This window comes from Lissotriton helveticus, chromosome 7 (genome assembly GCF_964261635.1).
Source record: "Lissotriton helveticus chromosome 7, aLisHel1.1, whole genome shotgun sequence".
In the NCBI taxonomy this organism is placed as follows: domain Eukaryota; kingdom Metazoa; phylum Chordata; class Amphibia; order Caudata; family Salamandridae; genus Lissotriton; species Lissotriton helveticus.
In genome coordinates this window covers 1,036,225,863-1,036,252,766 of record NC_136068.1, presented here as the reverse complement: position 1 = coordinate 1,036,252,766, position 26,904 = coordinate 1,036,225,863, and the positions used below count along the sequence as shown (strand labels likewise).

Sequence of the window (26,904 nt, the reverse complement as noted above, 5' to 3'; positions counted from 1 at the left end):
ATCACCTTCGCTGGAAGACGCTACAACTGGTGATAAGATACGGAATCAGTAATCCAAAGATAGACACTGCTCTCCCAGAGTGTTTACTGTGGTCCAGAAAATTTCTTGCGTGTGCCTTAGCCGAAGTGCAGAATCAACGTTTGGCGTATGCCAAACAATGCCACAGTGAATGCCGCTGCTTCTACAACCTCGCCGCCAAGTCCTGGAACACACTCCCTCTCCACCTCCGAACATCACATTCGCTGACACACTTCAGGAAACCGAAGTGAGACCTGGCTTTTCAACTAAGCCAAGCAACCCAGCGCGTGGATACTCTTACAGGTCATAAGCCATGATCTACAAGTACTGATTGATTGTTGGAGTCAAAGCACAACTCCAGCCAGTGTAAAGCATTTGAAGAGGACAGCTTCACTGAGAAGTCTACACATCGTTGGCCAAGTACCTGCTGGGAAGGCCATAAAGAGAGGTACTGCGCTACTACGCAACTTAAAGCTATACACCCTGCAGAGTGATAACGTTAAAGGCGTATACAAACAGGTTGTGAAACAGCAGTAAATAGATATGCAATCAGATATACAAAAGACGTTATTTGTATTAGAGGAGATCGAGTGCTTGGCCGTAAATCTAGAAAACGAAAATCTGATGTTCCCTTTGATGCTGAGCCATTTCATGTTGGGACCAGCAAAGGACACATGGTGACTGCCCAACGCACTGGGAAGTCCATTACGCAAGATTCCCTGCGTTTACGAGATGTGGCTCATCGCTCATCAGGCACTGATGTCAATGTAGAGACTGGGTCTGAAAGGACAAACGAAAGCCCCGACTGCTTGTTGTTTCTACAACGCCAACGCAGATCATGGACACTTCTACTGCCTGTCCCCAGTTTCCAAACACAAGGTCGGGACACATGATCAAGATGCCACGAAGAGTTATTGAAGAGCTATGATTGTGTATATGGTTGAAAAAATTGTAATTGCTTATTTAACAGAGGGGGAGATGTAGTGTCATGCGAGTTAGCAATGACAAAGCCCTTATGGCTCCTGAAGGACTCGGCAGAACTGTGACGTAATGGTTTGAGCGTAAGGAAGTGAATGCTGGTTTAGAATACTGAGTTTACAGTTACACGCAGTCGAATGAAGACGTGTTATTTTAAGCTTTGTCTGTGGCGTAGCCATTGGCGGGTACCCAGGGTGGGGTGACTGTAGGAGTAGTGCTTATATGTGGCTCTGCTTTTTCAGTTCGAGGGCAGTGTGAAGCCACACTGCCCCACCTGCTGGCACACCGGAGCACTGCTGTGAAGTTTTCCAGATCCGGTCTGGCATTTGGGAACTATTCAAAAAGTGGGGAAGGTGCAGTTAGAAATATCCATCAGAATATTACATTCATACTTCCTTATATATACTTAATGTGACAATATATGTGTTGTTAGGTGCACAAGAATTAAAAGGGAACAAAAGGGAACAAAAGAGAACAAAAGAGAAAAGGTGTCAGGCTGTAGATTACCTGGCATTAGGGCACACAAGGGTGTTGAGGGACGTGTATGAAGCAGTCATGTGGAGACGCAGGGGGTGTGTAAAAGAGGGACAGAGATATATGCTAATTAATAGGTACAGTTGAATGCACTTTTCCGTTGTTTTGGCATTGTTCTAAGACATGCTAATTTTTTGTTTAATTGTCCCTCTGATTTCTTACGTTTCCCACACATATTACTTACTTTTCCGTACATTTGAAAAAATCGTCACATATCACAGATTTTCACATTTTTCCAATAATTTGGAGTGTCTATTCCTGAGTTTACAGACGCAGAAACTCCTGGTGTGTGGTATCTTGGTTTAGGTGCTATGTATCTTCCCTGCTTACCTGTCTTGCTGCTCAGCCAGTGGAATGTGTGAATAGTGGAATGTTGGTATGTGTGAAGTAATGATCGAATGTGGTGGATGCCTGGTGGATGGATGTCAGTTGAGAGATTAGGCTGAGCAGCAAGGGAGCTGCTCCTGGTGGGGCTTTCTATATTCCTTACTTAAGACCGGATTCTTCACGTAATCCTGTACTAAAGATCGAATAAACCTACTTATTCAACTTACCTTCGGCTACATCTATACTTATTACATTTGGCGATGATTGGATTGAACCTACACTTCAAGAAACTTCAAGATTAAGATCTGATGGAGCAGATTTCATCTGCAGTCAGGCATTGTTTTATTTTTGTGCTACAGACAGACTGCATTTAAATTGCCACGCACATTTTGGTGCAAGTTAAAAACATGGCACATGAAAAATATGAAAGTGAGGCCTAAGTCAGTCTGAAATGCTTGTGGTGAATTTACTTGTGTTTTTGCAATGTGGAGAAAAGTGGCCTTTTTAGCTTTGAAGATTAATAGAATGTGTTTCTCTATTCCCAGCTCATCCTTGCAATCTAAATTCACTATTCCTGTCTTAAAAGACTTTGACTTGTTGCATATTTTGATAAATATTTTCAGTTAATAACACCTCTTTTTATAATGTGTGTGAATTAATAATGCATTTGCATGAAAAGCTATCTAAAACATTAAAGCATGTTGTTGTGTGCGCTGTAGTAACTGTGGGTGCTTTTAAAATTTACACTAAAGCACGAAAATGCTATTTTGCACATTGCACATTTTTGCATGTTGCCATAAATAATAGAAAAGCTGCTTGAAACTAATAGCTTGGCTAGGTAAACATTTATAAGGGGTATTAGTATGGAGTTGGGAAACATAATGGGCTGATTTACATGAAAATAATACTTTCTTTGTGTCTGTTTTATTTTTGGGGCCTACAATTAAATGGCTGCCTGTGAATCCAGCAAGGCTATGGCTTGCATTAAAAAAAGAAGAGAGCATGCGCAGACAACAGCTTTCCTAAAGGAGTCAAGGACATCATGAATTGGACATTCTTGTGACTGTGCCAATGTACCAGCTAACTAAAGTATCCGTCCTACTGCGCTGTGAAAGGAAGGAAGGAAGAATTAGAATGAAACATTTTTCCTAGTAAATGTTGCAAATGTTTATAAATGTAGTTATTCATGTATGCTTCTTTTGTTAAAACTGGTAAAGTCAGGTTTTTAGAATGAGTCAGGGTAGTGAGAACTCATGCCATCATGACTGACCAATCACGTACAAGTTTTCCTGAAAATGCCACGAATTAGAGTATAAAATAATGACTTCTCTGGAGGAGAGGCTGGCTTTTCTCAGCTCAGCTGGCTTCTAGGCTCATTAGGGGGGTGTGTGAGCTCTTGAGAGAAGGAACAGATTAGGCCAGACATCCTATGGGTTAGGTACGAGAAATGTCCCGGGAGCTTGCTGAAGGGCGGAGTTGCGTCCGAGGAGAGTCAGGGGGAGGTTTCTTGCTTCGACGTCATATTTTGGCACTGCAGGCCACATTCCTTTGAGGTCTCGTGAAGGAGGGGCTGTTTTCCTCTTTAGACAGACAGAGAGTGCAGTGGATCAGGATAGAATTAGATGCTAAACTTTAAGTTTATGCTTTGACTAATTAATTGGGTCTGAAAAGATTTATTTGACTTATGCATTTATTTCTCTTAATGGGAGATTTTCTGCAAACTATTTAATTATTGATTACCTTTGTAAGACTATTTTTCTTAGAAACTCTTTAAGAATTTTTGACTGATATTTTGCGCCACATTTTCTTTCCTACATGTTATGCTTATATGCAGACTGTAATGTGTTCTTTATTGATGCTATTTTTCCTGTTCTCCAAATTCTGTAACCTGATTGATATTTTACTAATGAATAAAGGGTCAGAGAAAACTTTTGACTAGAAAATAAAACCCTTTAAATACTCAACAACTCTCTTTATTGGCTTGAATAAAAAATTGTATTTTTGACTGTTCAGGTTTATTTAAAGTCTTCTGAAGGTAATACATGGTGTGAAGGGCCCAACACCTTTTGAGCGGTAAATTAGAGGTAGCATGAAGGTTTTACATTGAGAAACTACCAGAAGAAATTACCGCTCCATCAGATCTACAAGCAAGATAAAAGAATTTCTGAAAAACAACTCAAGTTTACTGGTATCCCGACCAAGCCCCACCAGTGACCTACCACCGGTCGCCCACAACTTTGGATGTGCCAGTTACTGCTAGCATACAACTTTGATATGCCAGTCCCTGTCTGTTTACTGAGTTATGCTTCTTTCTGCCTGCCTCTACTTGCCATTGAGACACTGCCTGTTCAGCGTGGAAGAGCGTCAAAGTCTACTGTAATTTCTACTCTGCCCACAGTTCCTGCTTTGCTGCCTTCCTTCAGCCGTCAGAGAGTAAAAGCGGGAGAAGGAAATTAAAAATGGAACAAGGAATGTCTACCGGTTCATTAATTCCTGATTTGCATCAGAGAGACGAAACCGGAGAAAGAGACATAGCGGAAACAAGTGGTTATGTACTGACACCTGGTGGAAGTATGTTTGACTTTTGTTTGCCTACATTTTCGTGTGGGATTAAAGGAAAACCTGTTTTTGCGGCTTGTTTGCGAAGTGACGAGTGGAGATCACCGGCTCTGCTATTTCATGTTGCCAGATGAGGCACTTGTTGTACATTGTTATTGGGGCAATTTGGGACTTTTTCCTTAATATCGGCAGTTAATCCGCCTCGGCTTATGGCGCTCGTGCTGTGCTTAGCTCGCGCATGTTGTGGTGACATTTGACCGTTACCGTCATTTCTTTACTGTCATTGCCACAAGCTGCCTTCAGTGCACGCACACTTGCGCACGCAGAATTCCTCATTCCATTGCTGCAATACCTCCTTTCGTTCTTTCTTGCGTGTGCTTCCTCGCGAGGTTCTCCGCCTTCACGATCGCTTTACAGCATGGTGACGCTGGCAGCCATCCGGCACGGCGTCACCCTACGTGCCTCCATCTTGTGAATGACCTATCAATTGTCAGACATCTTTCTAACGCGTTCTGCCAACCACGTTCTGTACTTTCCAACCATCTTTGATTGGGACGATTTTGGCAGATTTTTGGGCATTAAATCCAGCGCGTCATGTTCTACAGCGACGTGCACGCTATATGACTTATTGCGATCATAGTCTACATTAATCCCTTACAACAGTGGCATTCAAATACAGCACGTCCAACTTTTCAGCGACGCGCACGCTAAACAAAGTCTTTATTTAGTCCAGCGCATCCAAGTCCAGCGATGCGCATGCCATAATTATATGCTTATTTTGTTCGGCAGTTCGAGTCATTATGTTTGGCAGCCTTTCCGTGTAAGTACTTCTATCTATTGTTGTGCCCCTATTGCTGAAGGTCATGGATCATTTACGTTGCAATTAAACAGCATTTTACAAGGAGTTAAGTCAGCCTCCTGTTTCTGAACACATTCCTTCATCTATTTCCTGACAACGGTGTCTACTTCATTTATCTTAATTTATTGTTTTCAGAGGGACTGTATTTAGACTTTCCTATGTATTGTATATCATTCTATAAGATGTCTAATTGCTTTCATGCCGAATTATACATGGGGTTAAGAATACTTTTTCAATTATCGGTAGTATGGGAGTGTTTAATTCTTTGCATATTTAATTATTACAGTTAAAATGTTATTTGAGCATGCTAAAGGTAATTGTGCTATTGATTTAGTAGTCGTATCCATTGCATTCAATACGATTCATTTTGGGAAGCTTCATTAATTGAAGTATACGTTTGTTGGCCCATGTTCTTCCATTTTGGAATTAATACATCACCTACAATTTATTTAAAGATATTGCCTATTGGATTTCTGACCTTTAGTGTATGATATTAATTTAATTTAATTTAGAGTGTTATGCGTTAGCATAAGAGCATGTGACCTTCCACCTTTCTTCAATTTAGTGCCCATGGATTTGTCACCCTCTTGTTTTCTACGTTATTTTTGTTTTCTATAATACTTTGCATGTGACTTTCCACTTTTACTTAAATTACTGCCCGTGGATTAGTCACCTACATGATTGCTACATGCAATTTTTTCTATAGTACTTTGCATGTGACTTTCCACTTTTACTTAAATTACTGCCCATGGATTAGTGACATACATCATTGCGACATGTTATTTAACCCGTTTACCGCAGCCGTTATTTCGGCGCAGTGCGGGGGCGTTCTAAGGAGTGGGCGGGCCGCGTCGGCCGTTCGCAGCTCCAACCAGCTAGTGCTCGCAACGGCAGACGGGAGCACGGAAGGGGTTAATTTACAGTACTTTGTTCATAAGTTTCTTCGTAGGAATTGTTATTAAGTTAGGTATAGGTTGTGATAGTTATTAGCTATATTTTTCTATAGGTGTTTTTCACTTTCACATGGCACCTGTGAGTGACTTCTATGGATTTATTTTAATGAGAGTACCCCCTTGTGCTTTTCATTTGTGTTTTTCTTTTTAAATAGGTGACATCTCTGTTACCATCACCATGCTGATCTGGCCAACTGGTATGACCTGCTGGTGACATTGAAATCAATTTCTAGTATTCTTCTTAAATATTTTAGTGCAAGATTTACGCATTGAACTGGTTTGACATTTGCATTCCTTTATTTGATTTGTAAAAGGGGAAGAGGTGATCATGTGTTATGTCATTATTTGTTGATTTGTATTGTATTCATTTATGGATTTATTGTAAGTTTCAATTTTACAATGACCATGCTCTATGCTTGTATTATTCTTTTGTTTGCTTTCCTTTAAGGGGGAAGGTGTGTGGTATCTTGGTTTAGCTGCTATGTATCTTCCCCGCTTACCTGTCTTGCTGCTCAGCCAGTGTGGATGAATAGTGGAATGTTGGTATGTGTGATGTAATGATAGAATGTGGTGGATTCCTGGTGGACGGATGTCAGTTGAGAGATTGGGCTGAGAAGCAAGGGAGCTGCTCCTGGTGGGGCTTTCTATATTCCTTACTTAAGACCTGATTCTTCATGTAATCCTTTACTGAAGATCTAATAAACCTATTTATTCAACTTCCCTTCGGCTACATCTATACTTATTACATGGTGTTTAAAGAATTTTTTATTTTTTGGGTATTTCTAGAGTGTAGCCTTCACCAACTGCTTGGCCTTTGGGCACGAGCCATACCTATGTGTACTGAGGTCTTAGTGCAGAAGCTACCACAAGGAATAAGATGGTCTCAGATCTAGAGGAGACTGAAGTTCCACAATGTTAGGGGCACAACTGGCTCTGACAGGGCCTGGTGCCAGTGCAGCCCAACAATGGTCTATGATCCAGGTCCAACGTTGAAGGGTGAATTTAGTACTTACGAGCCTGGCGGAGAGCTCAGTGACCAGGACCACTCAGCAAGGGCTACACTGAGAATTTCTTTGGTGCACCACAAAGTCACACAATTAATCTGGCCACATGTGCAGTTTGTAGACTACATAATCCGTGAAGCATAAACACAAGCAACACAACTAAAGGAGTTTGCATGTTTAAGCCTCCACAACTGCAGATTAGGCTGGTTTGTTTATGTTGAGCTCAGATTAACCCCATTCGGGCGTGGAGGTGCTGTGGAATATGATGCCCATATTCAAAGGCTTAGATAGGTTAATGTATCAATTTCCACGTGCCCGTAGGTCTTGCACGGTTTACGAATCCTGTGATTTTCAGAGATAAAATGCTGCAATGGGTCTGGCACATTGACACATTTCATTATAGAGCTCTTCATTTATTATAATTGTTAAAGTAAATGTATTTATATAGCGCTTACGACCCCTGTATCAATTGTATTTGTCGTGTGGGATACCTCTAAGATTGAAGTTGGAGGAATGAGTAGATCTTGAGGCAAATCAGAAAACCCCATTACTAAGGTGCAATTGGCAAAAAAACTGCAGCTGGCCACTGTGTTAGGATGGCAAAGACAAGCCAAGATAGCTACACACAGGCCATGGAATGGTTACAAAGCAGGTCTGGCCTTAGGCATCTGACCACAATGAAGTACACTGGAAAGCACTAAATGGACTGAGAAAAATCCTTTTAGTCATAGACTGAGCAAAAGAGATGGTATATATAGTAAGTGCAATGGCTAACAGCTCAGTTAATGCTTATTTCTACTGTAAATCGCACACCCTTCAGAGTTGAATGGCGCTATATGACAAACTCTAACTAAATAAATAAATGTGACTTGAGTATTTTAAGTCTTTGATTTCAGAGGTACTTATGTGTACTAGGTGATACACATTTAAATATTGTGGGGACAAAAGCCCAGGTGAATTGGACCAGTACATTGATAGTGCATTGCTACAGCAAATAAAGAGTCGATTGGAAATATTTGGAAAGACTTCTAGTTAAGAAGTGGGCACTATCACGGGATCGGAGACTGTGGACCTCTACACCATCCTATTATCTTCTCACACCTTATGTTGACCTAAAACCCCTCAGAATGACATTATTACAAAAATGACGGTGTGTCACTCCTAGGCTTACAGAGACACTCTGAGACAAACAGGGCTGGAATTAATTTCATCAATTGGCAACTAGTATGGGCTGCAGTCCATAATTCTGCTCACTGCGACTCTACTGGCAGGGACCTCCCATAAGTAAATAAGACCTGTTCCTGCTCAAATAGTAACAGCTCAGGCCAACTTTCTTTGAATTAGAACACAGGTGACCCCATACCAGTTTTCATCTTGTTGGGCCTCATCAGTGAGATTCAACTTCAGTCCTGTGGCACAGGAAATGCTCAGAGACACCTCAGCATTGGTTCCCAACCTGTGCGCCGTGACTCCCTGGTGCACCGTCAAAACTAGTCGGGGGGGGCCACACACCAAGTACTTTTATGCATTTAATGTTGAAGGGTTTGTTGGCTTCAGTTAAAGTAATCAGAGTTAAACACATGATGCTGATGATTTGTAATTGACATGCCTAAAGCTGGAAATGTAGTTCTTAATTGACGTCATGTTGAGGGAGATGACCTCCATATTTCACTGGATCCCCACGATCCAACTCTTCCAAAGTAAGCTGAAGACACCTGATTAATTTTGTTAGACTCGTTGATAGTTTAGTTTTTTTCCAAATGCATTTTATACCGATGCAAGTAATCAGGAAAGTAAAGTTGTGCTGTCTCTCAAACACACTAAGTGTTTCAAGTCTTGACGTGTACTTGAACCATAGGTACTTCCAGCACACATTTCTTCCAGTAAACACATTTTTCCAGACTGGTCTGTACTTTCCATGAGTACCAGGACACCATATACAGCATAATACCAACATTTGGAAGCATGAAAGTGGGACATTTAAAAAAATTAATCTGAGGATTTTATTTGGCTTGCATTGAATTGGAGGCAATTTTAGGGAAGATACAGTTAAAATGAAGCTGTATTTGGTTTAAAAAATCATGAGTCACCCTGCTGAGACAGGTGTGCTGACACTTATAAAATGGGTAGAAATGGAAGTGCATGCAAATATTCTTCAAGCGCAGAAACAATTTGGTGATGGGGACGATTACTGTAAGCGGGATAAAAGAGTTTGAGAGAGTTCTCTAAAAAAGGCATGGGCAAAGAAGTGTAACCAGGAATATTTTATTAGAGGTGCTGCATTAGTCATGCAAAACACCCTGCGTATAGGATCTCAATACATTCATCAGCTTCATCCCAATTATTTTCAGGGAGAAGAATGGAAGTACTCCCAAGGACGGCCTTACATCCCCCTACCCTCTAAAAAAAGTAACATAGTGGGGAGCCGCGGCGAATGGCCAGCTGCGGTTCAAAAAAGTTTGGGAATCACTGCACTACAGAGATGCCCCCTGCAGAGTGTCGTTCCTTCGATAAAGTTGCCCACCTGCACAGGTTGATGATGCAAAGATCATGAATACCTTGAATCTATGCAGCTCTTCCTGGGTAAAGCCCTCGCTGTGGATAATCTTCATCTGTTTCACAATTGTGCTCTTCCCACTCTCCGCAGCGCCTGCTCAAGTGAAAGAAATATTATTTATAATTGACATCCTGGATCATCTCGGTACATCACTGTCCCTTGTTGTCCTATCCCAGTTTAGTTATACAGCCAAAGGTAAATCTGCAATAAGATGATATATATATATATATATATATATATATATATATATATAAGTTATGAAGTTGCAATTCCTCTCTGTCAAAGCAGACAGTCAAAATTATCCTGAAGTGGAAGGAATCACTATGCACATATGGTAAGATTGCATCACATCTTTTGGAAAGTGATGTTAAAAAAAAGAACTCGGTTTTGTGTATTGGATATGTTTTTTTAAAGATTTGGCCAACTCGCCTTTGAGAAAACAGTACATTTGTTGCAATAGGAAAGGCAATTACGTAAAGCGAGGTACACTAAAAACCCACATTTCTCAAACAGAGAATATAAGATGGTGCACACTGCCTCCTTGCGCTTCACCTGTTCTAAAACTTCAGGACTGGACACTGAAGATAGACATCTGCTCGATCAAGGGATATACCTACCCTTCACATTTTTACATGGTCATGCCTGAATCTAAAGTGTAGAGTGTGAGGGAATCGGATCTCAATTTGAGGAACTGGGTTTGAAATTGTGTTCAAACCCATACGACTGATTCTGCTGTGACATTTTATGTAAAGAACGCTGCAACTACTTTACACCTGGTGTGAAACAAGAACATTTAATAATATGTTGGTTTAAAAAATGATGCAGAGAGGCATGGCATCTGGTATCCTGCATATGTACTGAAAGATGGGAGTTACTTTCTTTTTTAGATTCCTTTCACGTGATACAGAGATAAAACATTAACATTAATTAACCAATATGCAAATGCTTGATGGGAATTCGTTTTTAGACTGAAGCCTACCAAGCAGTGCAGCTATCTGGTTTGCTAACGACTTCTTGGGGACATTAAGAATGCTTCCTTTGGAATGCATTCCACCCGTTGCTTACCATTGGCTTTTTGGTTTGTAATTTATATTTTCTTCTTTTTTGCTGGCTTTATTTGTTTGAGGCTGTTCAGCTTGAGTTCTTCCCTTCCCTTGTTCAAACCTTATTTAAAGTATACTTCCGAGTGCTCCCATTCTGTAAATAGGCCTTTAAATCTTGTTCTTATTTTGTCATATTTTGCCTTGCGTTCCAAAACAGAGGTCAAATGCCAGGCTGTTATCAGAGGGAGCTTGGCGTTTACTTTCCTTTCTCTGACTTCAAAGTGCGAGTATTTATTGGACAATCGTGCTGGTTACTGTGGGTAATTCTGAAGTGTGGTGGGAATAAATATTTTAATACCATCAAAAAACAAAATCAAAACACTAGGTAATGACATTTCCACACATTATAGGTTGTGCGCTGTATACTTTTATCCATAAAACAGTTTTTCTGTGCAAATGAAATGGTAATTTCAATTGAAGATGCGTTATCTGTAATTGCAATGTGCTACCACACCATGCATACTCCACTTTACCCCCAATCCACTCTACACCACTCCACACTTCGCCATTCCACTCTGTGTCACTGCACTCTACTCTGCACCATTCTACTCTACACCAATTCATTCTACTCTGAAACAGTCTACTCTGCACCACTCCACCATAGGCCACTGCAATCTAAGCTGCACACTTCACTCAGTGCCACTCTACTCTGTACCACTCTACGCCACTGCACTCTACTCTAACCACTGCACACTATGCCAATGCACTCTACACCACTTCACTCAAAAACAATGCACTCTACGCCACTACACTCTATGCTAATCTACTCTGCAACACTGTAATCTATGCCACTCTACTAATCACCACTACACCAGACAGTCTACTCTGCAACACTGCATTCTGTCATTAAAAACTCTATGCAACTTTACGCCACTGAAGTCTACTCTGCACCACTCTTCTCTACACCACTATGCTAATGCAGTCTACACCACTGCAATCCAATCTGCACTATTCCACTCCACTCTACACCAATCCGCTCTAAGCCACTCTAAACTACTCTGCACCACTGAGCTCTATCTTTGTCACTGCACTTTACACCTCTACACTGAAACAAGCTACGCTATTCTACTGTGCATTATTCCACCCTATGTCAGTGCACTGTATGCCAATGCACGATACGACCACTGTACTCCACTGCGCTCTACGTAATTTTACTCTGCACCACTCTACTCTATGCCACTGCACTCTATGCCACTCTAATCTCCGGTGCACCACTGCAGTCTACACCACTTCACTCTACACCTCTGTACTCTATGCGAATGTGCTCTACTTTACTATGCACCACTGCACTCTTCACCACTGCACCGTACATCATTATACTGTACTCTGCAACACTATTCTACGCTACTGCATTGTATACCACTGCACTTTAACGCCACTCTATTCTATTTTACACCACTGTACTCTATGCCACTACACTCTACACCTCTATACTCTACGCGAAAACTAGCCAGGGGAGCCACGCACCAAGTACTACAATGCATTTAAAGTTGAAGGCTTTGTTGGCTCAGTAAAAGTAATCAGACTTAAACACATGATGTTGATGATTTGTAAGTGACATGCCTAAAGCTGGAAACGTACTGCTTAATTGAGGTCATGTTGAGGGAGATGACCTCCATATTTCACTGGATCCCCACGCTCCAACACTCCCAAAGTAAGCTGAAGGCGCCTGATTAATTGTTAGACTCACTGATAATTTAGCTTGAACCATAGGTGCTTCCAGTACACCCATATTTGACAGGCCTGTTCTCTCCATGAGCACAGGGACACAATATATACATCTGTCAGGGGGTCCCCTGCTCGGCACAGGCTGAGCTAACTTCCTCTTCGTCTCCCCCACAGACCGACAACTACGGGCCCTTTAAGGATAGCCTGGGGTTTCATGTGAAGGACATCGCCCCCAGACCACCTGACTTTGGGGGCCTATCGGGTGCGACTTCGCGTCTTATGGGGGAGGACCCGGAAGACGCCGACGCTGGTGTGCTTTCGAAGGACTCGTCGTGGGAAGGAGAAGTGAAACGCCAGGAGTCCAACGCCAGCCGGAACGAGGACGATTGCAACAAACCGACAGGACCCGAAGCTGAAGACAACGCGGAAGAACCCCTTCTGAGAGGCGCCATCGGGTGCAGAGCAGCCGGCCAGGAGAAGCCGACGGCGGCGGCAGCAGCGAAGCCAGGAGGCCAACGTTTCGGTGTTCCGCCCAGCCACGCGAAGGAAGACACGTGGCTTCTCCAGTTGCGTGGGCGTTTACGTTCATGGTTTCAGTTCAAGAGGGGAGGGACAGGGTAGGATACCGTGGTACCGTCTGGGCACCGTGTTCTTCTTTTTGCACAAGACACGAGTTTCTGTTTAGAATATCATTGATGTGGTGGTGGTTACCTGTTCCCTCACTCCCTGTCCTGGCCACTAGAGTAGAAACATGACAGTCCACTAAAAGCCTCGTATTTCCTTTTCTTTTTCATGCGCTGGAGCCCGGCCGTCCATGACAAGGGGACGAGAACCTGAAGACCCAAAGGATCCTGGACCCTTATTGACATTGTGTTCTACCCAGACATTGTGTTACTTAATTTTGAGCTAAATAAATAGTTGAACTGTCACCCTCCAGTATTGGCACCCTCCTTCTTGTGATCTCAAAGGTGACAACATCATAATACTAACATTTGGAAGCGATAAAGAGGGACATTTAAAAAAAGAAAATCTGAGGGATTTATGCGGCTTGCATTAATTGGAGGCAATTTTAGGGAACAGACAGCTAAAATGTAGCTGTATTTGGTTTAAAAAACCATGAGTCACCCTGCTGAGACAGGTGTGTTAACACGTATGACATGAGTAGAAATGGAAGTGCATGCAAATATTCTTCAAGCGCAGAAACAATTTGGAAATGGGACCTTAATGCATAGTGATGCTATCTAGTACTGTAAGCAAGCTAAAAAAGAGAAAAAGGTTGGGCAAAGGAGTGTAAATAGGAATATTTTATTAGGGGTGCTGCCTTAGTAATACGAAACACCTTATACATATGATTGTAATACCTTCATCGGCTTTATCTCAATTATTTTCAGGGAGAAAAGGTAAAGTACTTCCAAGGCCAGCCTTACATCCCCCCACCTCTATAAGAATGTAACATAGTGGGGAGTCGCAGTCAATGGCCAATAGGTCAAGGGAGCCGCGGGTCCGAAAAGTTTGGGAACCACTGCTCTACTCTGTAAGACTGCACTCTCCACCAATGACCTCTATGCCCTACAGGACTCTACTTTGCAATACTCAATGCCTCCGCACTCTGCAAGACTGCAGTCTCTGCCACAGAACTTTACAGTACTCTGCACCACTCATCTCCACACAAATGCACTCTGACATTACACCCTACTCTGCACCACTGCACCCTACACTTCTGCACTCCATCCTGCACCACTCCACTTTACACTGCACCGCTTCACTCTATTCTGAAACGATCTACTCTACGCCACTGCAATCTGTGCCACTTTAATTCACCCTGCGCCACTCTACACTGTGCCACTCCACTCTACGCCACTCCACTCCACTCCACATTACAACACTGTACTCTAATGCACTCTACACCACTTTACTCAAAACTAATGCACTCTAAGCGACTGCACTCTATGCCAATCTACTCTGCACCACTGTACTTTACGCCAATTCACTGTAGGCAACTCTATTCTACTCTAGAACACTCCAATCTATGATGCTCCACTTCTTCAAACTCTGCTTTGACACTCCACTCTACACCACTCTATGCCAGTCTACGACACTACTCCACGAAGCTCTACACAACTCCCTCCGCACCATCCATGTCACTTTACTCAACTTGTTTCTACTACACACTATTTCACTCTGTTGTGCTCCACTACTCCACTCTATGCTACTCCAATTTACGCCACTCTACTATACTCTACGCCACTCTATGCCATTCCACTCTACGACACTACAACAATCTACTCTGCTCTACCCCACTCTTCAACACTCCACAACACCCTTACACCACTCCACTTTGCCATTCCACTCTACTCCACTTTGTGACTCTACATCACTCAACTCTATGCCCTTCCACTCTACCCCGTCCATGACACTCTCCTCATAACCCCTCTACTCTACGCCACTCTATGAAACTCCACTTCACTTAACTCCACAACTTTACTGTACACCATGACTCTCTACGCCACTCCATAGAAACTCCACCCTACTCCCCGACACTCCACTTTACAACACTCCACTCCACTCTCCCTTACAACACTAACATTTAGTCATGCTGAAAAGCTGCCAAGCTGGTGTACAGCATGGCTAAAACATATTGGCAAAGCCAATCACTCTTGCATAGACGAGACCCATTGGCTTTGCCAATCCTTGTTGTATGTTGCTACCAGAATTCAGAAGAGCCCAAACAAACGACATTCAGCTACCTCTGACATTTTGCTTCCGGTATTTGCTTGCCATGTGTTGTAAAAGTTGTTACTTAGTACTAAAATAGCACTGGAGGCCGTGGGGCATGAATAGTCTAAACTTGTAATGCAGATTTTTCTCTGGAAAGCGCAGATTTCTTGATTCTCTACATATTTCTTAGTTTCTCTCACATTTATTTTAGACAGATTTTGAACGTTTTGCTAATTTTCATCTACATTTTGGAATGTTGGAAATTACCCACAGATTTCTATTTGTGCCTGGAATTCTAGGCGGAAATAAAAAGCAATAACGGCTGAACCATAGTGGCAGTTATTTACAGCCGGGGAAGGGGGTAGATTATTCGGGACCTCTTCTTCAGTCCTTGATTGCACAGCAAAGTGGTTCTCTACAAAAGCCAGCATATTGCAAAACATTTATATAAAAAGCAAGCAAGTTCCAAAACATTTACATTTAGTTTAGGGGAGATGAGGAAAGATGAGTGAGGGTGCAAATAACATGATATTGAAACATTTAGGCTGTTCAGAGACGCCAATTTGAGTCCATTCTTTTCCATCCCACTGTCGTTTTGCAGCTCTGTAATTCTCCAGTGAACGTCTCTTTCTTTCAACCCTCCATTTTCTCTTGCATCCTTCCAGGGCACAAGTCCTAAAACAAGCATTTACAATGCAACGGTTTCGCCTTTGCAAAAGTTAGAGCTATTGGCATTGTAAATGACAACATTTTTATTTATGTGTTGGTTTTGAAAACAGATAAATAAATGGCATTGTCATTTACATTGCCAATAGCTTAATCTCTCGCAAATGTGAAACCTATTGTACCCTACTGGACGAGCTCAGCAGACAGCAATTACTACCACACACACACACCCAGAGCCACAGACACCCAGAGCCACACACAGCCAGCCACACACAGCCAGAGCCACACACAGCCAGCCACACACACCCAGAGCCACACACACACACACCCAGAGCCACACACACAGAGGCACACACACACACACACACACACACAGAGGCACACAAACACCCAAAGCCACACACACACACACACACACACACACTCAAAGCCACACACACACCCAGAGCCACACACACCCAAAGCCACACACACCCAGAGCCACACACACCCACACCCAGAGCCACACACACACACACACACCCAGAGCCACACACACACACACCCAGAGCCACACACACACACCCAGAGCCACACACACACACACCCAGAGCCACACACACACACACACACACACCGAGCCACACACACACACCGAGCCACACACACCCAGAGCCACACACAGCCAGAGCCAGCCACACACACACCCAGAGCCACTCACACCCACCAAGCGCAACACACACACACACACCCAGAGCCACACACACACACACACCCAGAGCCACACACACACACACACACACCCAGAGCCACACACACACACACACACACCCAGAGCCACACACACACACCCCCAGAGCCACACACACACACACACCCAGAGCCACACACACACACACCTTTGCGACACACTGAAAGCAAGGTTCTCTCGATTATGGGGAGTGAGACGTATGTTTCCCAGTCTTAACATCACCGTTCTAACATACTGAATACCTCCTGTGGACTTGATCGACTGTTCAGTTGACTGGAAGGGGTAAAAAAAAAAAACGTTTGGCAGACAGGAGGGCACAGCTTTTTTTCAGCAGTGTACTTTCCTTCGCCCAACCGCTAGCATTCAGCAAAATACAGCTAGTGAATAGTTGCGAACAAAGGGAAAACGTACCCAGAATAGCTTATACTGGTGCCAAAAGTAAATACTAGTCTATTAATAAGGCCATGCCGACGCTAGAACAAGTCATGTCCGTACACACCATGACAATGAGTGATCATATTAAGAACGAAAGGGCCGCTCTATCAATGTGAAGCAGAATTTTAAGAATTCTAGTGCATGCAAATCAAAGGTAGAAAAAAGCTGCCAGACACAGCAACACTTAAGTCTATCGATTATATTCAGGCGTTAAAGAAAAGATAACTTGGCCACAGCGATATTAATATTCCCAATTGGTGATCCATAAAGGAAGAGTTTTTCAGCAGAAAAAAAGACACAAAATACATTTAATAATTTTGTCTTTTGGTGCAGTTTATTCAATCAACCAACACAATTTCGTACACAGCTGGTGCACACGTCCAACAGACAGTTGTTTTAAAGCAAGATAAAGTGTCTGCTATCATGAGAGAATTATGATAGAAAATCTAATTCTAAACCAATGAGCCCTCCACACACCATTATCGTGTAGTGTTCCAAGGTTCGTCCCTTTCTCGGCAAGTCCTTTGGCACAGGTATGTGCTATAGCAAGTAAACTTCCAAACGGGCATAGATGAAACTCAAACCCATCTCCAACTAGACACCACCACAAACATTGGTTCCACAGTGTAAAGCAACAGTCAAAGGGATGAATCTCCAGCTCTCCTTACTCAAAATACTCTATACTAAGGGCTGACCTTCTGGTGTAACTGTCAAGAGCCCTGGTCCTATCCAGCCTTAACTTATGTAACACTGAATTGGAGATCCAAAATAACCGTTTTGGCTGGCTACAACGCCTACATAAAGCCCCAATGAGCCTTTACCTGCATAAGAGGGATATGGCCACAACTAGCCATAGTTAAACGCAGTCCACTGAGACCATAGTCAAGACTAGCTATAACAATCTTAAAGGCCAATGAGACACCCCCACTCACATACACAAAACTTAGCACACTAGACAAGCCAGAAACCTTCCCGACATGTAGAGATAACCCCGTTGCCCATTATATGCAACAATGAATAGTTTGTTTTGATGGGGGAATACTCACATTTGTAGAAAAATAATATTGAAACACGAAAAACTGGAATTATAGGGAAGGGGTGGGGAAAAAAAAAAGAGGAGGAGCAAGTACTTCCGGGGTATTCTTGAGACAGCCTCCTCATGCACGCTTCGTATTGCATGCCTAAATGGTTTTAATGAAAATGTCACTGATCGATAAGAGCTGCCCTGTGCAAGATGGATTATACATTGGAGCATGACCAGTTAAGATATGAAATTAGCGGTGGCGGGGAACAATTCGCAACCAGATTGTATACGACTGTCTAGTAACCAGCAACGTTTGGGTATGCTCCCGGGAAGATCCCAAACCATAATACCTTGAATCCACAATTTCTATCACAAAGCCTTTTGAGAAATGCGACTTTCAACGCTCGCTGACTTCACAACCCGATGATCTCATTATGCCGTGGCCACGCCTAGTGACCCACCCGATGAGTTCCTGTATGTCCCAGGTTGAAATGCCCACTGACCGAGCCCACCCCCGCTTGTAAACCCAGGAGCAGTGGCACGCTGATGCCCAGAGATCCCAAATTAAGCGAGTGCTTCACTGCCTTTGACATACAAAGGAAAGCACTCTGCCGTAAAAACGCACAGATTTCTTTGTTCTCCGGGTCCTTACAGCGCCCACGCATTGTGGGCCAGAACCGATCTGAACTGAAAACAGAGGTGGAACCGAGTACCTCCGGCAACCTATCCTCTCCAGTACAAATAAAAAGCCAACTCAACTTCCGATTCCCGGAGAAACAGTGAGCTAAACGCACAAAAGGACTGTCTGTGGGTGGCGTTACCGGCATAAATTGCGTACTATGGCCTAAGAAGAGCACCATATGGCCGTAGTCGAAGGAAAAACACAGCCAATACATAACGTAATACGGAATTGCCACATTAAGACATGCCCTCAATAGACAATTTCTGTGCAATTGGGCTTTACGCCGTAGCCATTGATTTTCTACTAAATGCTGGGGAACAGAGTGCATCTCCACACATTACAAGCCTCCTGACGATGCCTCCATCTTTAGCCCCAAAACTGAACATTAGCACACAGAAGGCTTAACATTTCTATAGGAATGAAACGTAAAATATCGCTTTCACCATGCACAACCAGCCTTGCCTCCATCACTTATGCAACTTCCATCCTATGCAAGCAAAGACATAAAACAAACAGGGAGACGACATGAGACGGGGTACACGTACAAACAGAGACGACATGAGACGGGGTACACGTACAAACAGGGAGACGACATGAGACGGGGTACACGTTCTTCGCGTTTCATCCCTGCAGATGCTGGCTGAATGGGGGGTTAGGCATCACTCTAAAGAGCTGTACAGCAGCAAAACATAGGCCCCTCTATGCAAAGCTACTATGGAGAGCCCGAAATTGCACGCTTGGTATTTGGGGAAATATTCATGATTATAAGATAATAACGAACTGATATATCTATACAGTGCTCTGGGAGGTATCTTGGTACCGGTGACAGGCAACAGAAGTTTATGGTATCCAGGTTAAATGGTACATAACTTATCGACCTCGGTAAAAGGTTGAGAGTAGCCACCTGACTTCACACGTACCCATAAGGCGCGCCTGGCACCGAAAAGCAATTAATATTTCCAAATACTTTACACGTATTGTAGTTTCAATTTTTTGAATTAACAAACGGTCCGACGTCTGACTCGAACTCTGGTCATTCGTCATCAAAATCAAAAGTCACCATTCTCTTGCTTGTTGTGCCACTGATACAACTGAGGGCACCCGGAGGTACAGCCTGCTCTCCCTTGCTCCCGAGCGCGAGCAGCCCCCACCAGCTCTGGGGCAATCCGCATTCCTCCTCCTCAGAGCCCCCACTCGATCTGCACATTGCTGGCCCTGAAGGGAGGGGAGCCGCTGCCCAAGCCCTCCAGGAGCTGCCCCACCCCCCCTCCTGGCGGGCCACCAATCCCGGACTGCACCCCGACGAAGGAGCCAGCTCAACACGGGCGGTGAGGCCAGAGAGAGCCCGTTGGGTGGGCAAAGGGAGCACGGACTCCTGCCAGACAGCCAAGGACAGGCCCCGCAAATGAGGATCGGCCGCACCCTGACCAGGACTCACAAAGCGAACCAGGCGCACCCAGATTGCGCGACACTGGCATGCGGGGCACAGCCCCCTATCCAACGGAACCCTGAACACCATAGCCAGAGGGTCTGAGCGGACACCCTGCCCCGCAACCCCCGGCTCCTCCCACGCGATAGCCCGCCAAGCGGACGAACCGAAGGCAGAAGCCGGAGGCTCCTCGCACCCGCACGGCCGGATTAACAGACCCCACCGCCCTCTACCGCCCGCAAGCCCAGGCCCACCATCCACCACATACCCCCGAGCATGCCCAGGGCCCTGCACCCTCAATCCATCCCACAACCACGGAGGCAGTTCCCGAATACCAGGACCCAGGGTAGGAACGAGTTACAGGGAAAAGAGGCGGGGGCCGGGGAGGGGGCTTGAAGCAAAAACCACTCACACCGGGCAGCATCGCACTTCTGGTCCAGGGGGGGAGAGGGTCAGTCCACGCGGTCAAAGGAACCGCCAGCTCCCCCCATGCCGGCCCGACCAGGCGGAAGAAAACAGCAGGCTGACCAGCTCCAATCCGAACCCGCGATGCTGAGAATGACAACCTGGCGCCGAGCAAAAGGCCGCAGAGCCCCCCGGAAAGCAGGGCTCAGCGCACGAGCATGGTACAGAAGATCGGGACAATGGAGGGAGGGGGGCGGGACACACGGCAGGAAGGAGGCAGACGGGCAGGGGAACGGCGCCCAATGCCACACACCCTGCCGCACTCACCGCAAGACCCGTGACAGAAAACCCGACGCGAGACCAGACTCACCAGAGGACTTCTTCCGGCGGCGGTCGGGGCAAATGACAAAATAAACTGCTGCAAAAAAAAAAAGTAAACGCCCACTGCCGCATGACGTTTTAAAAGGGGCGGAGAGGGAAAAAATTCGCCGGAACGCCCACGAATCACCTCGGACAATGACGGACGCCTCTCTCTTCCAATGGCTAGCCTTCATTTATGGAGCTAGCCAATGGAACAGAGAGGCGGGAATAAGCCACATACTGTTGTAACATAAGATTTCGCCTGCGCGAACGCTGCTGCGCAGCGGACGCCAGGCGAAACCTAAAAAGAAGTGAGGGAACTAACCAGATTAGGCAAGTGAAATCATGACGTGTGCCATTACAGCGCATGAAGTCACAACACGTGACCTTATTGGAAGAGACATCACAAGAGAAATGACATAAGATATTAAGCCCTCACACATATGTTTATCAGGTATATCAGGAGTACATTTAAGCGCATTATGAGATTTAACAAATGAGATTTGGCATTGGGGTTGTGCCAAAAAAGTGTTGCAATCCCGACGCAAAACCTGGGCCTCAACTAATACATTTTTATTTTAACACTGCCATAAAGAAATAGTCAAGAAGGAGAAGCATGGTAGGAGATCTTTTATGCTACATTGGTTGCAAAGTCTACATATTAAAATATTTGATTGGGCTAAGTCTTCTGCTGTGAAGGTGCCCAGTAAATCTCAGGGAATAGTAATAATGGTGAGAACTCTGGAGGTGAATGCATTTGTTAGAGACATCTGTTATTTGTGAAGTCCCAGATTTAAATCAAGTAGCATAGCGGGTTAATGCGTCTCCTGCAAAGCACATCACTTAACATGCAGATGACAGGTTTTTATTTTATGTAGATAGTAAAGTGGGTTACTACTTTTAACACAGAGATCCCTTTGTAACCAGCAGTTCTTAACTTATAATCCTTGTAATACAGCACAGTGAGCTATGAAGGACATGCAATTCTCACACCTTGTAACCCTGTCTCATGTAACTCGCCTTGTACATTGATTTACACATATACATGATTTATTGTCAATGTATAATGTGTATAGAGCTCTGACACCCTGCATTGGGTTACATGGCGCTATAAAAGAAATAAAATAGTGGTATTTAAATTGTTATTTGTGTAAATACTGGGACAGACCAACACACCTGACATTCTTACAGTGCATGCATGCATCTATTATATACAGGCACTGAACACGGCAAATGCTGCCTCTCTTAAGAACCTGTGAAGAGATAACAAACTGTGTGCCTGTGTTTACTCTCTGTGGCATTTACATTTAAGTGTGAGGTTCCAGGCCACCTCCAGTCAGGATATTCAAACAAAAGGAGTCCGGATGGCCCCTTAACATTGGCCCAGCTGGAGTGAAAAAAGCCACCTCGCTGCCTGCACGTTGCTGCTGGGAATCAACTGCAGACAAGGTGCAGGCGCTGCTGAACATGTCCTGGTGTCTGAAAATGACACCGGGACAAGTTCAACATATTTCTGTGGAGCCCAACTTGTCAGGGGGGACGGTGTCCACCCTGTGAAAAGAGATGGTGAACGCTGTGTGCCTGTGTGTACCCCCGACTTGTGCCCTGCATCCAGTGGTCGAAGTGGGTATGCCCGTACTTCTTTAATTTCAAAGATTCCGTTCCCCTACTTTTGTTTTTTTTAATGCGTCCCAGGACGGCAGAAATCACCAAGGCCTACAGATGAGGCTCAGTCTTCGTGTCCGTTCGGGGGACGGGTGGGTGGGCAGAGAAGAAAAAGCACTCTGTCTTTTCTTTCTTGCCAAGACAAGGACAGTGTCCACTTCTCCTCTGCCTGGCAGCTGCCCCGTTTCTTCCTCTTATTCCCTCTCTTTCTGTCTAGCTCCTCCTCACTTACTGAAAACCGTGACTTCAAGAAACGGTTCTCACCCTCTTTCCTCTTTTCGTTTATTTGTTCCACTGTGAAATGGATTTAAAAAAAAGATATACTTTTGCTGGAAAGGTCTTTTTCTGAAATTTTTCTTTGCCAAAGTGCAGCCTCGGGAATAAAAGGTTCAAAATATGAAAAATAAATAAATAACGAAATAAAGCAAGAGAGTGGTCCCAAAGTTGCCACATTGATTTTATTCACACCCAAACACACTAGTTTCACTTTACAGAGTTTGCCAGTGAAGCATTACTTTTGTTTTCTTGTCTTTCTTTGAACAGCATTGTTTTCCCCGGGTGGGGAAGTGTACCAATCCTGGAGGTACTGCAATGCCCGATTGATGTGTGGATTAGAAAACAAAATGTGTACCGCGGCTCTGTGTTCATGGATGCGGTCTTGTTAAACCATACTGCTTACTTTTTTGGAAGGATATAAGTAATGGACATTGAAATGGGTTCCTTACCAGCCCTGTAGTCATGTCCTTAACTTTTCAGGCAAAAGCCTTCACTGATTTCTTGTACGTGGGAGTGATTCAAGTTATGCGACTGCAACGTGCTGTTGTTTGATCCGGCTACGCAGGTATATGACGTTCCCCGTAGGTGTATGATACTATTTCTTCAGTAGTGTGATTACCAGTGTGTAACTAGAGGTGTGTGCCTGCCATGCACAGGCAAGTGAGTTCCTGTGCAACTACACCGTGTAGGTGTGAACCTATGCCATGTACAAGAGCCTTTTGTGCAGGGCATTGACTGAAACACACAGGAATGTACCCATCATGCAGTTGTGTGTCGGGCACTGCAGAGGTGTGTGGGGACATGATGCAGTGTGAGCTTCTTGTGCAGGCTTGCGCCTGTCTTGTTCAGAGTGCCCCTGTGGGTGTCTGAAGATACGGATTGCCTGGTTGCTTGAACATTGAGGCAAGTGGTGGGAATCACAATATACTCTGCAGGATGTGACTCTGGAGTGCTCTGCGGTTATAGAAAAGAGTTGAAGGCCTCCCTATCAAGGCCAGGAAGTGTCAGATAGGGCAGGGAGGAATTGGCCAGATGGCACCCCTACAACCTAAGATCAACACCATTTTGGCTTGGAACCCACCCCCTCTACCCCCAGACAGAGGTAAGAACCTTTTTAGGTCTCACTTGGTACTACAGACGGCTTGTCAAGGGGTATGGCACCATTGTTGCCCCCTTGACAGAGCTGACTTCAAGGAAGCAGCCAAGGAAAGTGATCCGGGCCGATGCCTGTCAGACCGCTTTTGATGCCCTGAAATCTGCAAGTGCATTGCACACATGCTCAAATTCACTCAACTTCTCCCACAAATTTGTTGTGCAGACAGATGCCTCAGAGCGTGGTGTGGAAGCAGCACTCTCACAGTTGAACAACGAGGGCTTGGACGAACCTGTAGCTTTCATTAGTAGCAGGTTACTTCCCAGGGAACAGAGGTGCAGTGCAATTGAAAGAGAAGCTTTTGCTGCGGTCTGGCAGTGAAGAAGCTAACCCACAACTTATTTGGGACTCACTTCCAGGTTCAGACAGACCACAGGAGAGATCAAAACACTCCTGAGGCGAGATAGCCGGGAGCTTGTTCGTCTATTTTGAAATTGTTTTTAAAAAAACTGCTTTTAAACAAAACTTTGTATTGTATTGGTTACACTTTCCCCTGAGAACGTCCCCCCACCTCACCGGATCAGAATTCCCCGCGCAGCCGATGTAAGGGCTGCCGCGGGTCGGAGTTCTTTTGCCGCCATTCTCGTCCAGATCACAGCCCACGGACGTAGGCCACGCCCCCTCCCCCTTCACTTAACAATGTGTCTCCCCCAAGCGCAGCGGACGCGCGCAGCGGGCGCGCCGCCAGCGCGCCAAAGGCAAGCCCGTCTTTGCCCGTCCGCGCCTCGCCCGTGCCTAGTGCCATCCCCCCTGCTCAAAGACTTAGCTACACAAAAGAAGCTCTACTGATGCTAAAACCAGACCCATCGTCCTGCACTCAACCACTTGACATGACAACCTGGATAGGATCCTGGAGTTGTAGACTCTGCAGGCACAGCCTTGGCCCCAACAACCAAGCTAGAAATCTGCCACCAATACAAGTAAGGAACATACGTTGAGGATTGATTAACGTTAGGTCCATGGGAAAGCACGCCGCACAGGTCTTTGATTTAATAATGGAAAAGAAGCTAGACTGCCTCTTTATGACGGAAACTTGGCTGACAACTAACAGCAACCCTGATATAACAAACTCCCTCCCCCCAGGATACCTAATCTCTAGAGAGGACAGACCAATTCAGAGGGGTGGAGGTATTGCTATTGCCTACTGTGATACCCAGAATTGCCAAACTTTCACCATACCAGGCCTCAAAGGGGCAGAAAATGTTGGCTTTGCGCTAAAAATACACGACTCCTTCACTTTCTCAGGGGCACTAATATACCGACCACCTGGTACACACACAGACTTCACGAACAGCATCGGTGAAGCTATAGGCAACTTAGCCCTCAAATCAGCCAATTTTACCATCCTGGGAGACGTCAACATACATCTAGACGCCCACTCAGATCAGGCCACAATCTGCTTCACGGATAATATGAATGTCCTTGGCCTAAAAATTCTTACCACCTCCGTCACACACAAGGCGGGACATATACTTGATTGTATCTGCTCCAATATCGAAGCACTTAAGGTTGACACTCCACAAACATTAACCTGGACAGGCCATAGCTATATCCCGTTCGAATTCCCAGTGACATTCAACTCTCGGACCAAAAAAGCTAACAATTTCCCAGGACCTACCATGGTAGTACCCTGTTGGAAAGATCTGACTGAGCAATCGGACTTCCTGACAAGAGCAGCCAAATCTAGACCGACTCCGTCAGGAGTTCCTGACAAAGACAGCCAGGCCTTTAGAGAATGGATCAACAAACTCATAAAGGACCAGGAGTCTGTCCCTCCCTGCCTGAGGACTAGGAGAAAACAGAGACCCACCGCCCCCTGGTTCTCTCCCACCTTAAAAGAGGAACAAAGGAAGGTTAGGGCGCTCGAACGGAGGTGGCGGCTTAACTATACAGATCTTGACCAAGACATGTATAAAATCTCCCGTCACCAATATCATGGTCTGATTAAAACAGCCAAAAGGGAATACTATACTGAATATATATATAACAAAAGGAGAGAGTCAGGGAACTTACATAAACTATGTGAGGTGGGAACTCCTGGTCCCCAGAATAAATTGTAACAACAATGGAGGAGTAACCCCTCAGCAAAGAAGGCAGAACAGATTCTCTGTTTCTAGAGCTTAAAGCTCAGGTCAGCACATTGTGCCCCAACCCGTTATCGGACAATACATGTCCTTATAGAAGACCCCTTACTCACCAATCTAGTTGGTGACATGCTTCATCATCGGGGTCCCACCCCATAGGCAGAGTGCCCACAGGGTGTGCTGCGACACCTGACTACAGTGGAGCTGGTTAATTTTTCTTTTATATGTGCATAAAGATTAAAATGACAGGTGTGTTAAAAAGGGCCAGAACTACTCACTTCAAGTATTTATTCTTGAGTGCTTGAACCCCTGTAAAAACAATGTGGCACCCGTGCCTATTTAGGTAGGCTTTGGTGTCTCAAGAAGTGTGGTGCGTTAAAAATAGCGAAGTGTGCTATGTGAGATTTAACAAGAAAAGATAAGGTAGACCTTATCTTTTCTTGTTAAATCTCACATGAGACACCAAAGCCTACCTAACTAGGCACGGGTACCACATTGTGAATATGCAGTTTAGGAATTGGATTAATTGAAATGATGGAGTTTTACCAGTTGGAAACTGGGATCTCGGTGTACTGTGAGTTCTTGATATTTGAACCATTATCTGCTAACCGGGCTACCCCTTGTGATATGGGGAATTTTCGCCCTGAAGAAGTCCTTTTCAAGGACGAAACGCGTCAGCTGTGCCACTGTCAACAACTGACCCGTTATCGGACAATA

At 44.6% G+C, this 26,904-nt stretch overlaps 1 protein-coding gene across 2 annotated transcripts in view; it reads right to left on the bottom strand.

Moving 5' to 3' along the window:
• LOC144769628 (guanine nucleotide-binding protein G(o) subunit alpha-like) overlaps window positions 1-26,904 on the bottom strand; it is a 727,529-nt gene that overhangs the window by 648,548 nt on the left and 52,077 nt on the right. For both annotated transcript variants that reach the window (XM_078653798.1, XM_078653797.1), the window contains exon 2: window positions 9,791-9,882. In XM_078653798.1, the coding sequence (XP_078509924.1) occupies window positions 9,791-9,882 (92 nt within the window). The remainder of the gene's footprint in view (window positions 1-9,790; window positions 9,883-26,904) is intronic.